General features: G+C 42.6%; 1 protein-coding gene across 3 annotated transcripts in view; it reads left to right on the forward strand.

Annotated features, from left to right (window-relative positions):
- Positions 1-16,320, forward strand: part of FAM219A (family with sequence similarity 219 member A) — a 92,414-nt gene that overhangs the window by 49,186 nt on the left and 26,908 nt on the right. For all 3 annotated transcript variants that reach the window (XM_041421939.1, XM_041421940.1, XM_041421941.1), the window contains exon 2: positions 4,561-4,660. In XM_041421939.1, the coding sequence (XP_041277873.1) occupies positions 4,561-4,660 (100 nt within the window). The remainder of the gene's footprint in view (positions 1-4,560; positions 4,661-16,320) is intronic.

Raw genomic sequence — 16,320 nt, forward strand, 5'->3', positions numbered from 1 at the left:
GCGTTGGTGATCAATTTCCCATAGACAGCAAAGTGGAGAACATTTGCGTAAGAGGTGTAAGTATGGCTGATTTTGAGATTGAGAAGGAGGAACAGATAAAGACTTCTCAAGTTACACAAGTTACATGTGTGTTTTCAAGGTACAGCTGAAGACCAAAGAAATTTTGTGTGCTGATTCCCTTCCACATGCACTGGGGTCCTTGAGGATTTGCAGAGTGGAAAATGGGGCCTTGTTAAGCTTGCAAGGGGTCAGAAGTGTTGACTGTGAAGGCAAAGAAAGCTGTGTTTTCCCAGGTGCTATGAGGGTGACTTTGTACCAAACATCCAACTCCATCATTTGGTGCTATTCCCCACCCCAGAGTCAGTGTGGGTTATTGGGAGGGGTGGATAGTAAAAGGCTATTCAGCTGATGCTTTCTTAAGTACTGCAAAATGGAAAGTGATTTAAAAGAGAAAAAATAAAAAAGCCTGCCATCTTCCTTAAACCTCAGATTTCAGTTTGAAGTGTTTTCACCTTCTCTCTGTGCTCCTGCATACTGATGATTCACAGCACTCCTGCTCCACAAAGGTTCACTGGAACTAATTTCTGATGTTCAGAAATGGCACATGGTACACACACTGTGGGACATGGCTGCTCCTAGCAGGAGGGCAGTTTTCAAGATCCTTTGTGTCGAGCCTATAGAAACAAACAGTCTAGTAAGAAAACTCCCCACTGTTCAAATGCTGTGATTGTGCATGCCCAATTAAGCTGTGAGCATGTGGGGAAAAAACTTTGATTAAACTCTGGCCCCAGCCAAATGTTCATGCAGTGCCCTGATTGAATGTATATTTTCCTTAGGAATAAAGACACACAGAAGCCTCAGGAACAAAAAAAAAAAAAAAAATCCCTTAAATATATTAAATATCTTTAGCCATCTACAGCCCCTGCAGGCACTGGCATTTTGTTTGGGAGCATTGCGTTGTTTCCAGTGAGCAAAAAGAAGTAACATCGTCTGTCCTGGGACCAGTCGCACCATGTAACTGAGATTTTGATGTTGGGGGTAGAACTGAATGTATTGGTGTAAGGAGGCTTGTGAAAAAGAAAAAAATTGCCAAGTGAATTCCAATAGCAAAAGCCTGTGTTGAATCTCAGTGTGCTATTAGGCATTCACTAGCAAAAGGCTAATCAGTCAAGTAAATGTTTCTCTGGACAGTTGAGCTGTAGAGAGAGAACTGAATCCATTCAGTATGCACAGGAGCAGAGCGTGTTTGTGCAGAGACAGCTCCAGCCGAGCTGGCGTGCGAATGCTGCTGTTTTCACAGTGGGCATTGTTACTATGGAGTCCCGTGAGTTGCTGCAGAATGTCTGTGAAGTGATGGATGGGAAATATGATCGTTTGCCACTCCTGGGCCACGGATAGGTGGCTACTGGAGCTGGGGACACTGTCCCTGGCCCAGCTGGGTTTCCTCTCAAATCCATTTTACTCTCAGGGGGGAGTGGGCGTGGCCCATGCAGTGGTGGTCACCCACAGTGATGGTGTTTGTGATCCCTCTGTTCAAGCTGTGGATCTCTTGTGCAGCTGTAATGTGCTACTGGGGCTGAAAAGCGTCATGCCAAACCTTTGGGAAGAATTCCTAGGGCTGACTCTGCTACCATGTTCTGCATCATTTCCACCTCCAGTGTCAGAAGCTCTACAAGCTGCCAAGCCTTCTCTCTAGACTGTGGGGAGAAGGAAACACTTCTCCAAGGACAGTTTCATGTCGTTTTAAGATGCGTGTCTTAGACAGGATGAGAATAATCACTCTTTGAAAATCATCTTAGTTTTATCTGGAGGCCTAGGAAGCCTTTTTTGTGTGTTTGGTCTAGAGCCCATTTTTGAGATTTCTCCAGCTGAGTTCACTGGTCGAGGCTCAGAGTTCAAATCTTCAAAGGCACCTCAGAATGTTTCTCCCCTCCCTGTGTTGATGTCTCGCGTCATGGTCGGGTTGCCTACAAAGGTAAAGCTACTGTGAGCACATCAGTTTGCCACAAAAGGGAAGGGCTGGTTTGGATTTAGAGTTTTAGCATGATTCTAACAATGTGAACCTGAGTAGTCTAGGAATGGCCAGACCCCTTCTCTGCCATGTGAACTTCTGGCTTTGAACTCAGTGTACTCTCTGCTGGACTGCACCAGCACAGGAGACAGTGTCATCACACTATGTCAGTTCCCATAATATGTCTACTCCCGTGCCTTCCTGCAGCCAGCAGATTGGGGCTCACAGGACTTCCATATTGTGTTCAGTAGCAACTAGGAAGCATGCAGGTCTTGGAGTCATGTTTCTTAGAAATGGCTGTATCCTGCCTTTTCTCAGATTGGCAGAGAAAAGGTACTTATCCAGGGAGCCTGGACTCAAATGTTGCCACTTAGCACCATTTGGACATCCCTCCTGGAGAGATTCTAGCACATCTGACAGACAGAGATGTCCTTTGTGTTCTCTAGATGTTCCCACTTGTAGAAATCCAAAGACAGGGAGCTCATGTGAATGTCTCAGACACTGATAGCTGGGTGGCTTTGGAGCCAGCCAAGGATTGTTGGTAGTAACAGCCAAGGATTGTTAGTAATAAAACACTGGATAGAATGAGGCTGGAGAAGGGGCCATATGGAGGTGGAGCAGCACTTTTCTGGGACAAACATCCTTACGTGGCTCCTGGAGATTAGCACAACACAGCACAAGTGTAGGAATGAGGTCACCCCCTCTTTAATTCATCTCTTTCTCCCTTTCCTTTCACCTCCCCCCTTTATCCTAAATGCACTGCTGGATGCTTAATAGGAGGCTAAGAACTAATATACCAATTTCCATGATAAGTGTGTAATTTACTAACAGAGCTTTGTACAATTTTGTGGACCCTCTAACTTTCAACATTCCTTTTGTCCACAAGCATCTACAAATCTTGGGTGCTCCCTTCCCCTGGAAGGGTGAGAAGCCACACCCTGATGATTCTTTCCTGCAGCTTGGGTTCTGATCTATTCCCTGCATCTGGGCATGTTTGAGACCAGACTCGTGTTCCAAGGATACCACATGAACTGATCTATGATTTATGCCTAAATGTTCCCCTGGAGGCTGGCTTTTTTGGTTTGCAACCTGCTCTTACCTTTTTACCTAGTCACCAAACTGCTACATTAGAGGAAAACTGCAGCAGTGACTGCGTTAGAGGAAAGCAGAGGAAGTTGTCTTTTGTTCAGCATTGTCCTTCAGTGTGAGGTCTTGTACACACCATCTATTTTAAGTACTGTCAGAGTCTACTGGGTATTGCAAAGGAGCAAGATTTTCATAAAATGGTGTAACCCTACATATGTTATTTCCACCAAGGTAGAGCCTCATTCAAAAATTACATTTTATCTCCTAAGCACAGGATATTAAAAGAGCTAATGTACACCGAGTGGCTCAACAAGTGATTTTCTTTTTTAGGGTGAAGAGTGATGTTACCTTGCTTTGAAACTCAGTGACTCTGCTTTGTGTACAGGTGTCAGTGCCAAATGATGAGTTGCATTTTACATGAATGAAATTGTGTACAAAATAAAAAACTCCAGAAACTGAAAGAGAGGCAATATCAATTCAATAGTTTGGAATAGTATTCTAGTATTTGATTTATGATGCCTTGTTCCATTTCTCACAAGTGATGGTTTATTCAGCTGTTGCACCTAATGCTGAATGTTTGCCTTGCCTGTGCAGCTCTACCTGTATATACCCACATTTACATATACATATGTCTATGTGCATGTTCAATTTAATTTCTAGGTGGGAGTAAGAACTTGTTTGAAAACTAGTTTTAATTTTCACTATGGTACTAAGTGGAGAGAGTTCCAACAGGTTTGCAGTTTGCTGTGAAAGAACTTCAGTTATTTTTATCAGTAGTAGAACTGTCTGAGTTGGTAGATTGTTTCTCTCTCAAGTTCTTTGATGTGCTGTACATAGAGTTTAATACATGTTGTCTGCCAGTAGGCAGGAGCAGAATATGTTTGGGGAGATTGGTTTTCTAGGGGGGAAATTTTAGTGACAGTGAAAGATACTGTGGTGACAAATCTTTCCTGTCAAGCATGAAATAGGTCCCAAGAGGGACCAGAAATTGAATTATCCTACCTGTGTAGTCCTCGGGTCCTTCCAAACTGGACTTCCACACAGACCTGGTCTCAAACTTTTTCGTTTTAAGTTTGAAGTTGAGTGGTCTACTTGGAATTCATCTGAAACTGTAAATATGTTTCATACAACACCCCAAGGAGTCATCCCGTGAAAATTATTTGGGACTACTGCCAGCCCAGGCTGGAATTTGAACTAGTGACCCAGCATCCACATTATATTCCCAGTATCATCCATCACATAAGCCTGATGTTGAAATTTGGCATTTCCAGAGGTACTTCTAACATAATAAATGTGCTTCCAAAGTTCTGTGTTTCGCCCCTGGGTACCAGTGTTCAAAACACTGGCATGTTCTTTGCTCCCTCTGCATGAGAAGGGGTGGAGTCGCCTGATAGCCACTCAGAGAAGAAGCTGCAGAACTATCAGCTAAGCCATTCTGTTTTGTTTCTGTTCTTTCTTAACAGGATCCAACGGCTGCAGCTATTTCGGACAGAGATTGTGATACAAGAGAGGGAGAGACTGTAGCCATGAACTATAAGCCATCTCCACTTCAAGTGAAATTAGGTGAGTCTGATGGAGAGTGAAAAGGCTGAATCCAAGGCCTGAAAGACAGGATCATATGCAGATCTCTGTGCATGTGGCTGGGCAGGCCATCAAGGCTCAAGCAGCTCACAGAGCAGTTTTATCATTGTGATTCTGCTGCTGTGATTCAGGGAACTGACCTACAAGCATGTAAAGCCCCTGTATCCATGGACGTGGTAAAGAAAAGAAGCAATACCTAAAAAGCAAGGCATAGTTATTTTAGATCTACAGGTTTTTTATTAAGCTGGGATCAAGGCTTGGCTAGATAAAGAATGAAGTTAATATGGAGGGACTGTAAAAAGAAGACAGAAGAGTTGCAACAAAAGGGAAAGGATCAGGGAGTTGAGACATACCAGAAAAAGAGCTGTGTTACTATGAGATGAAGGACTTCTAAGTCCATAAAGGTTCCCACACAAATACTCATCTATTTCTGAGCAATATTTTTTAATTCTGGAAGCAGAATTGTCCTGTTACTACAAGACACTGCTTCCTTTCAAGGCTAATGCTTACAAGAGCAATCCACACATGCCTGTCCTGCCTCCAAAACCTGAGCAGCTATTTAGCCACACAGCTTCAAGAATCTGATGACAGACAAGCCAAAGGAACAGTATGCTTTTTGCTAAAAAAATGGCAATGTGGAAAATTTCCCAGTAGGAACGGGAAGGAGTTCCCTGGCTGTCCTTCACATGAGAACAAGTAACGTTGAGAGGATGCTGCTGATTGAGGATGGTTATGCAAGGCATGAATACTCTGAAACAGTGACTGCTTTTCAGGAAAAGGCAGGGAGCAGCAGTGTGTGTTAATGACAGCACAATTCATAGTTTGGTAAAAGATTGTTACTGCCAGCATGCCATATGCCACCAGGATCCTTTTTTACTGCCAAGAGAGTTCTTTAATGTTACTAGACAGATAATTACTACTGCAGTAGTTGTTTTGGATAATTTAACACCAGGAAACAGGTTAGAGAGTAATTGATGCTATTATTGGTAAGTCTGCAATATTCTTGACTTTCTAGGCAATAAAAATATCCTCCTGAGATTCACTAACCTGACAGGAAATGGTACTTTTTTAGATTTGACTTTGGTATGTCATGAGACCATTCTAGGAGATCAGATCATTGAAAAATAGATTTGGATTCAGGGTAAACAAGTTCAATTCATACAAATTAAATAGAAAAGTAATTTGAGGTAGATCCTTAACCAGTCTGAGTATTGTAAATAAAGCTGCTAGAATGAGAAACTTGGGAAGTCAAAACACATCAGGTAGTGTTGAAGGAGAAAGTATCAGAAGAAAGGACATTACTAATGGAGTTTTCTCCAACAGTCATTTAGTGTATATGTTCATTAATAACTTTTACATAAGAAGCAGGAGTCAGCAAAGAAAATTTAGTAGAGCGTATTTGGGAGGAATAAGTACAATAAAGACTCAGAAATAGCATAGAGGGAAAAAAACCCCATGAAAACTGGAATAATAGAAATGAGAAAAATAAGACAGGAGAAACTCACTGTTCTGTAAGCTGAAATTTATCAGCTGGGGATGACTGCATCAGTTGATTGTAAGGTTACTATTATTGAAATGGACTAATACATGAAAACAGGCCATAGTCACACTTCCACAGAATTTACCAGCTTTTTTGCAGGAATCAGATAGAGGAGAATGATTAGCCTTTCTGCCAGAACTTCTGCTTTTCCACACAGGAAACATTCTCTTTCATTTAGCCAGTGCTGAGTGGCATAACGAGTCAAAGAGAGGTACTGGAAGTGTTTGAACAGTTTTTGTAGTAGAGGCCAGGTCTTGTTGCCAGGACCTCCTTTCCCTCTGGTCTTTCCACCAAGTGAACTCAGTGCTGACCACAGTATGCTTATGAAGATAATAGGGGGTGAAACCTACCTGCTGAAGAGGAATTGCCCTGAAGGCTGACAAGCATCTTCCTACCTTGTCTCCAGAGAGAAGTCTACTCCAACACATCTCTGTGAAAACACTGTTCCTCTTTAATGAAGTGAACACCTACCTAGTGGAACTTGGATCAGCTCTCTACTCTTAGCCATACTCAGATGAGCTCTAGGTTATCTGAGGCAAAATGAGACTTACAGTATTTTCTGTGGCCAGTGTAACATGTCTTTAATCCACAACAACTCCTGCTGCTCTTATTCTGAAAATCTGCCCAGCCTCTTTGATTTTCTAGAAGCTTAATCACTGCATCTCCCAGCTCTGGCCCCCATTCCTCTGACTAGATTTTTTTGTCGCTTCTGCATTGAACTTGTCAGGGTTGTTTTTAATCTCTTTAAGGCTAGAAAAAGTTAAGGTGATACATAAATTTTTAATAGCTTATCTGGCAAAGCCATTGTTGGGGATGGTAGCAGCTAGGGGCTTAATCCTATTGCAGGTTTTCCATATGGATGGTGGCATTTTTCACTGTTAAATCAGAATCAATTGTTCAAATGTCAGATGTTCTGATGGAAGGTTGATAAATGTCATTTTTCAGTTTGTGAAGATTTGTGTATAAATCTGTCGTATGTGCTTGCTGGAAGCTTGGTTCAAGTGAGCTCAATTAAATACCAACCCAGCATGGATACAACTTTTGCTTCCAGATGCTGCAGTGAATGAAGTGTGACAGAAAGAGCGTGAAAACTGCACATACTGCACGCAGATTTATCCTGCTGCTTGAGTGGTCTTTTCGCTGTTTGTTTCTTCCCCTCTAAATAAATACATTTGGTTACATGTTTGCTTGAGGTGGGTCAGATAAAGGAAGAACTTCACAGGTGTCTTGTATTTTGAGTGACTTCCTAAAGGTTGCGCCTGGTTCATAAATGGAACAGTGCCTGATGCTAGGGCCACAACAAGAAAAGAACCTCGCAGCAAGGGGAAATGAGATCTCAGAGTTCACACAGTTCGTAATTTTCAACTTTTATTGATACCGTATCTATATTAATTATGTATTTGTCACTTTTCTAGCATTCCCACTTTGTTTTTCTATCCAGAGCTGCAATGCTCAGCCTTGCTTCTTTCTTTCTTTCAGATCATTGATAAGGAGACTTCTGACAGCAAGGGTTGGGGGCTGGGTGTACATTAGTGCTTAAGAGATGTCTCCAGCACATCCTTATTAGGAGCCATATCCAGATGGAGCACATACCACAAACCTTTTGAAAACAGAGGCGAGTTATGATAAGGAGAGAGAGAGAGGAACAGAATAATCCCCAAGTGAAAATCTCAGGGCACCACATCCACTGAGATGGCAACAGATCCTCCTAGCATTCCCAGGAGATGAGATATTATTTTAATGAAGCTTATGCCATCTGCTTTTCTATTTTGAATTTTTAATTTCCCGTCTCTTGTCTGAAATCCCTACCCAGACAGTCTGTGTCTGTCTTTCCTAGCAGTCATGACTTTAGTTTGTGTTAAAACAGAATGGGCAATGCAGAAATTGGTTGGAGTGCTGTAAAACAGGCAACAGGTGGGATGAGGGGTTGTGACAGAGGCATCTTCATCAGCACATTCACCACACTGGGAGCCTGGCAGTATATGTTCTGCATGCCTGTCTGCAGATGAACATATGGGAGTGAGGCAGAGACACCCACAGCAGCCTTCAGCCCTCCAAGGTGCCTGTGGCCTTAGATGTAAGTACCTCCTCTCCTTGGATTATATAGGGAATAAGGCACTGTTTTCAGAAGGCTCCTCAAAGGAGCCATAAAAGTATGTGAAAACTGAATAATGTCAGAGCTAGAGAAATTGAGTCACACCTCAAGGATGTTACTGGAATGCTGTTCACTTAGACCAAGCAGAACGGGTAGGGTTAAAAAGCAGCAAAAACACCATCACAAGGACATAGAGAATGGTGTTCCCTGGTGTGTCTGACTTGTCCAGAACTAATTTGTGACTGAGCCCCATCTTGGTAGAGATTGAAGTGAACAGAGGATGTAATCCATCAGGGGACAGAGGCTGATGACATGTCTGTATTGTTAGCTCCTGCCTTCCAGCCTGCTGCAGTGTATTCATGGCAGATACTGAATTGCTCTGTGGTCAGAGAGGAATAGTACCAGGAGTATCAGTCAGAGCTACAAAGCCCTCCAGGTTCAACTTAACAGAATTGGTGCATTTCTGGCTGAAACTTTACAGAAGGTCTCTGATCCCAGTAAACAACAGACTGCCCCACATGGCTTCTGAGTTTGATCATTCAATTGGTGTAGGTGTTTTACCCCTTCCCCCCGGGGTGGGGTGTGTGTTTTAAAGCTCTCCATCAAAGAGCCACAAAGCACACAGCAGGGCAACCTATCCCAGTGCTGGCCAAAAGCATGCCGTGCTCAGGGATCCCCTTCTAGCACTACTCTTGCCTCAGGTCAAGATGCAGAACTGGGAAGTGCAGTCACAGACAGAGCCGGCAGCAAGCATCTTGTGTAGGCTAAAAGGCTCTGTATCTACTTCCATCTGTGGCTCCTTTTCTGCATCATCACTTCCCAGTCTGCTCCAAAACTTGTGACTTCTGAAGCTTTTCATACAGAAAAGAGAATAATAAAGGGGAAGTTGAAGTAGACTGGACAGATCAATGCCATTAGTGTATCATTTTGTCAGTACTTCAAGTACTGTACTATTCCCAGTTGCTCTTCTGTAACAAGGTGATTAATACTAATTAGGTACAGCAGCTGTTGTTTCTGGGAAGACGCTCTGTTGGTAAATTAGGGAAACATTTTATAAAAAGGCTCTTAACTCTTAAGCTAGGTCCCCAGGTTCCAGCTCTGTTGACAGAGCTGCAGATTTTCATATCCATAACTGTTTGCATGGTGACCTCAAGTGACATCATTACTTTAAGTGCAAAAAGCCATTTTGCTCCCCTGGGAGTACCCATTTCCTTGAACACAGTCTGTGCACTGTGCAGGGGGAAGGGTGGGGTGGAAGCCAGAGAGCGGGAGCAATACAGCACTGCTATTGATTTTCTTCATGAAGACAGAAGTGCAGCCCACCACTCGGAAGTCTCATGAGCTTGGGAGGAATTTATTTAAACATTTTTTCATCTCTTATTGCTCTTTCCATTTATAAGAGAAATGGTATACACAGATTTATGTTAGCGCCCTTCCTGTAGGATATTTCCAGGCTCTTTTTGGAAAGGATGAGAGAGTGAACAGCTGCATCACATTAAGGCTAGCAGGGCTGTCTGCAGACAGAGCTGCAAAGACGAGGGCAGAAAACCAGTTCTGACAGGCATATTATTGCAGATTAGTTAGAAGAGAAGTAGAGGGGCAGAAAGAAAGAGGTGCCTGAGACAGGCTTGGGTAAGCAGTAAAGCCATTCAGACAAACTGGAACAAAGCAATCACTGGATTTCAGCAGAGAGACCCAGGCAGGAGGGAATGTGTGAGGGAGTGAGACAGAGGGAAGGGAGGTTCCAGACAGCAAATCCCAGGAGCAGAGCAGGAGCTTATGAATATGGGAATGATGTGGTATGACGTTCACCAAATGACCTGGCTTTTTTTATCACTGCAATTTTCCTTGATTTGTTATGCCACTGCACCAGGGCTTTGCTGGCCTTGCCCAGCCCTCTGCAGTATGTGCACCTCTCCCATGGCACATTCCTGGGTACCAACACACCTCACAAGCCAACAGACTCACACCCACTCACATCTTGTGTTGCACACACCTTGCTTGGCTATTACTCCTTCAGGTAGAAAGTCATGAAGAAGGAAGCTGTAATGTTAGTGGATAATTTTGGGGTGTTACCTGGGCTGTTCTTTAGCCAGTCCATATCTTTTTGCTACCTGCAGTCTGATACTATAGGAAGGAGAGCTAATCCTGAAGATAATTTATTTTGTACTGAGAATGGGCCAAAGCATCCAGAGTCTGAATGGGGGTTTTATAGCTGAAGGAGAAGCCCAGAACTGCAAATTACAGGTTCTCTTCTATGTCTGACCCACCACAGTCAAATTACCTCAAATATGAGAAGCAGCTCAGAAGGTTGTGAAGAAAACCAAACTGAGCAAATTATTGAGATTCTCTGATGGAAAGGAGAAAAAAAACTCAGTAAAAGAAATAAGTAGTGATGAGTAGATGACAGTAAAAAGTACCTGGTCTTGCAAAGCCTAACCCCAGCAGGCAGCACCACACAGTGGTCTGTTCAGAGGTCTCATTACACAAGTATGTCTTATCTCATCAGTTTCCTGTGAAGCATGTAGAGAACTGGTTTAAAAGAAAGAAGTCCCCAAAGGTGATTTACAGCTTGTTCCTGACATTAAAAAGATTAACAGCAGCTGAGATGATAACGCTGCCTGCTCAGATCTTGGTATCTTCAAAAAAATCAACTCAGAAAAAGGCAGTAGTACTATATTCTGGCTTCTCAAAGTCCTGTGTCCTTAAATGTAGGTTCCACCTGTTTCACCACAGTGTAACATTTCCCCAGTTCTGAATTACCCAGGTGTTACTATTTCTGTGGTTCCTTCTGATGTCTCCAAAGGTAGATGAGTTCCTGCCTAGCAGTTGAGGGAAGCAAGTATAGCCCAGTACAATTAATGTAAATTGGCTCCAGAACAGACCACAGCACATACAGACAGTGCTGGGTGATGCATTTATTTAATGTGTTTGATTTATTAATGATGAGCCTTAAACTGTGCTTGATGGTTAATTGAATTTGTTCTGATTTTCAAGTGATGTGTGCTCCCATTTTGTCTTCTCTGTGCTGTACTCTCAGCTCTTAAGAGGGAAAGGTTACTGTCTGCTTATTGAATGTAGAGACTAAAATGCTCCATCAGCAGATCAAGCTCTAAGAAACAGAGATAGCATACACTTCTCAAAGGGAAGGAGCATATCCTGGTGTAGTAAGTTCACTGCAATTCTTGTTTTTTAGCTGCTATCCTTATGCACAGAGGATATGTTCACAGCAACCTGAAAAATTCATGTTGCTTTTGTGAGATATTAAAGGATTCTTTGGAAACTCAGAATTCATAAAAACACAGAAATCTTGGCGTGTCACAGCAGGAGAGCAGAATAGACAAGGATGTCATCCGTATCATGTGTCCTGTCAGTAGCAGAGTTCTTGTTAGGTGAGGTGGTCCTGGTTGCAGACCTCACCTGAGCATGAGCAGAGGTACACCCAGGGAACCCTTCTTCTGTGACCCCAGTCTTTGTTCCAGGCACAGCAGACAGTGTTAGATCCAGCTGTGCACAGCAGAGCCCCATTTTTCCAGACCCAGCCAGTGGTGAAGCCAAGCACCACCTGCAAGGCCCAGCTGTAATGTGGCAGGCAGGGAGATGTGCCACAAGAAATGTTTCTTGCAGCAGCAACAAAAGACAGTTTTTGGCCAGTCAGCAACAGCCACATTTCATCATGTCCATCAGTTTCAATCCAGAGATCTAGGGAGGAGCAATTCCCAAAGGCAGGAGGCAACACAGAAGAAACCACTCTGTATTTCTTCATGGAAGGAGAGCTGGGTGTAGACATGGAGCCGTAGGGGCATGTGCTGGGCACATCTTTTCTAGGTTAGACTGGTAGAAGCAGCTCAACAGCTTCAGCTGTTGTCAACATCTCCGCCTCTTACACCAGCCAACACCACTGCTTTATGGAGAAGCTTTAGGAGCGGGAATTAAGCTGTAGTGAGGATAGCAGGACTATTTGTGCAAAAAGGTTCTGAACCTTCAGAGTCCTGACTGGGACTAAGAGGGGGAGTTTTACCTGTTCCCTGACAATCACTTCACTCCTGACAGGAACAGGGCAGTGACCTCTCCAGAAAGACCACAGCCTTCCTGCTCTGCCATGTGTAGAAAGTAATTTGGCACCTGTCTGTTTCTTTCAAACCTGTTTTTTGGCACAGCTCTTTCCTTGTTCTGCTTGGCAGTCTATAAAGCAGGGCACACTGAAGGAAAATAAACCCATTTTACAGATGCCATATATTTACCACGATAAAGTTTTATTTAAGAAAAAAGTCACAGCAGTAATTGGACAGTCTGATCCCATTTCTCTAGTTGTTAAACACAACTATCATTCAAAAAGCTTTAAGTGGTGCCTGCATCATGGCTGTATAGCTTGTGCTGAGGGTATGCTTTTCTGCATCACTCATGGAAATGAGAATTTGCAGCCTGGTACTGTGCAAAATAGCTGTGGTCTCGTTTTTGAAACATCTTCCAGAAGGAAAAGCAGGAATTGTTGATCAAATTTTAAAACATTTGAGCATTGTCCAAACCCTCCTTCTAAACAGACTTTAGGAAAACATGCCCGGTAGGCAATATGCTTTCTCCAGGTCGTTACAAGTGGAAAGGAGGGGTGACACGTACATTCTTGGCAGATGGATCCAAGTCTTTGTCAAATAATCATCTCCAACCTGTGTAATAATTGTGATCTGTTTGTGTTGGCCTCCTACTAGTAGTAGACTGCTGTTCTCTCCACACTGCTTTGCAAACTGTTCCTCTCTCAGGCTTCCTCCCACTTTCTGTATCAGTGAAATCATCCATCCTCACTTTTAGAGGCTGCATAGCTGAGCCTTTTTTGACTGACTTCTGCCTTCCTTCCTCTTCATGTCCTTTTCACCTGTGAACTCTGCCCAATTTTTTTTTCCTTAGCTCTCTGCCTTTTTTATCCCACTTGCTGCCTACCATGAGAGGAGCCTAAATTGATTCAGCCTAAGCCTGTGGATGTTCCAACCCTTTGTCTCGTAAAGTAACATTGTTTATAGCACAATAAAATAAATCCTCTACAGGGCTTTAAGATAACTCTACTGTAAACCCAAAACCATTGGGTTATCTACTCTACTGTAAACGTTTTTTTGCTATATCTTTGATTTTTTTTCTGCCTTCTGCTCTAAATGAAAGGCACTTCCCACTTTTTCCTCAGAACCCACATAGCTTCTTTTTTTGATCACAGCTGTGAAATTGGTACAATCAAGTCAGCAAGTGTTAATGTGTTCTGGAGGAATGGTGCAGTTCTGTCTAGCTCACTAGTCTGAAGCTCATGAGTTTTAAACTGCTTTCTGCTATGAGTAAACTGTGAGTTGGCTGTGAGAAGAAGGTTTAATCACACCAGGTGTTTCAGAGCTGTGGGCTGCTGGCAGCCCCTTTGCTGCAACTCAGATCCCAGGTCTCACAGGTGCCAGAAAACAGCCCCTCTCTGATCACTATCACTACCCAGCCTGAAAGTAAGAGCTGTTTTTCAAAAAAAGGGAAAGATTTTCTATTAATTACTTTAAATACTGGTTCTAGAACTAGAAAATTGGGAGAACAGATGAAGAGTACGAGTGAGACAATTGTACTTTGTATAAGTTCATCTGAGAAACCGTGTTTGACGTAATAAATGCCACTGCTAAAAGTGTGTCTTGAACAGGGCAAGCATACTAAATATTTAAAGTGGTGCTGTCAAGTTTGAGTCCATGATGCAGGCTAACTTTAAAATTTGGATTTTCAGATTTGCTTACATTTTTTAAAAGAAAAGTATCCGGGCTTAGATTCCCTAGTAAATAATAGCACTTTTTTTTTTTTTTTTTTTTTTTTTAAGTTGAGTAAAAGAACATATAACTGATGGCTCCAGAATTCTTCACAAATTCTAATTCACAAGGTGGTTTTGACCGTAAAAAGTCTGGGAGACTCAAGTCACAAAGCAGCTATGCCTTTTTTAGCTACTCACTTTCAGCCAGAACATGAAAGACTCAAGTTCAGTTTCTTTTTCTGCCTGAATGCTTCAGCTCTCAGGTGGAAGTGTAGCTTTATGCAGCCTCTGATCTCTGGGGCAGGGGTTGAAGCAAAATGTGAAAGCAAAACTTTGGCATAGTTATTTCTGTGCAGGCAGATGTTGTTTTTAGTTCCTCCAACCTCACATAGCTGACTCACATCTACCTGTGTGCAGAAAAGCTACAATGCACCACAGTCCTTGACTTTGACCTCAGTTCCTTTGGGTTTCCTGTCCTTCCATTGGAACGGGATGATCAACGAAAGGAGATGATCTTAACTCCTTTGTTGGCAATGTGCATTTTTCTATCTGCAATTGAACATTCCTGGGTACTGGGGAGTTCCCATCTCCCTGGAAATTGGAGTCATGATTAGAGAAGGCTGTGGCTGCTCTGGGTCTCGTTGACAAAGTGAATTGAACCCTCTACAGCACATTCATCTGACCTAGAACTAGGCTGTAATCTGTGCTTCAAAGCAGGGCAGACAGAGAGCAGGAAAAGGGAGCAAAACACTGTGCCAGTTGTCTGCATTTACCTGGTTATGACCATCAGTTGGGACATGACCAGGACTTTAGAGTTCTGAGGAAAAGCTTCCTTTGAAACTTCCTCTGTGCTATTGAGGAATGATAGCATCATGCCTGAGCTGGCAGTAAATTGTCTGGAGCATCAGTGGGTACTTCATTCCCAGCCTGTTACTTTTCTCACCTTACAGAAATCCTTTTTCACCATGAGGACAGTCAAGCATGCAAAATGCTTCCTGGGGAGATTGTGCCATCTTCAACCCTGAAGACTAAAAATCTGACTGAATAAAGCTCTGAGCAACCCAGTCTGATCCCATAGCAGATGCTGCTTTGAGCAGGACTAGAAACCTGTGATCCTGCTTCTGGTTAGGACTCCAGATTGGCTTTTAAAGATGTCTTATAGTTTCTGTTCATTTAAAAAAAAAAAAAAAAAAAAAAGAAGAAGCCAAAAACAAAACCCCCCCGCCACCAAAAAAGCCACCAAAAAAAACCAAAAACCAAACATAACCCGTTCTGTCTGGTTAGACTTTTAGATTCCCAAAAGAATCCAGAGAACAGAATGTTCTCTGCAAATCCAGCATAACCACAGCTAGATTTGCAGAGGTAGATTTAGGTGACTTGCATGAACTGGTAGAAAGCAGTCCTCTGGTATGTCCCCTGGTAAACAAGAAAAACCCAACTGCTGCTTGATTTTCATTTCATTATAAATTTTCTTTTTAAGTTTTAATTACTGCTTTTTCTTTTTCTCTTTAATTCACCAAACCTTCTTGGTTGATTTTAAAAACATGTTAAAACTAATTTTCTCTTTTGCTTGTATCTCTTACTCATTCCAGTGCAGAAACAGGGAGATTGGTTCTTTTACAGATATGTTTCCTAACTTGCATTCCTCAATGCTGAATGATTTTGTAATATGAGCAAGCAGCCGATTTCTTCTGCCTACTGTGTCCTAGCAAAACATTGGAGCATTAGCACAGGGCACTAACAGAGTGTACAAAGCGGAACCAAATTAAAGTGTTTGTGCGTGTCTTTGTGTGAGGTGACAATCAAGCTACCAAGGTGGCTGTGCAGCATCTCCATTTCTTAGGTCAGTTTGAGCTCTTCTTGGTGTTGGTCATGTCTCAACTAGCCTTTGGGAAAGACACATTTATCTTAGATTGGCAAAGGGATTCTTTTCATCTCTGATTTGGATTTTTAAGGGGATTTGCAGAAAGAGATCATGAGCCAGAGGCTGGTTGTCACACACATATCCCTACCTGCTGCTTGCCACAAATAATGTAAGACACAGAAGAAAACAAAAGCAAATGAGTCATCCCACATTTCTTCCTTTATGGATACCATGCTTTTTTCACTGTAGAATGAGGGAATGGATTTGAATCAAAGAAGATTAAAATCCATCCTGGAGGGTGAGGTTGACTATTTTAATGTGAAAAGTACTGTTCCGGTTTTTTTAATAAGATTTTAGGGCAGGAGTGGAGGCAGTGAGC

This window comes from Onychostruthus taczanowskii, unplaced genomic scaffold, assembly GCF_017590055.1.
Source record: "Onychostruthus taczanowskii isolate IOZ18803 unplaced genomic scaffold, ASM1759005v1 scaffold70, whole genome shotgun sequence".
In the NCBI taxonomy this organism is placed as follows: domain Eukaryota; kingdom Metazoa; phylum Chordata; class Aves; order Passeriformes; family Passeridae; genus Onychostruthus; species Onychostruthus taczanowskii.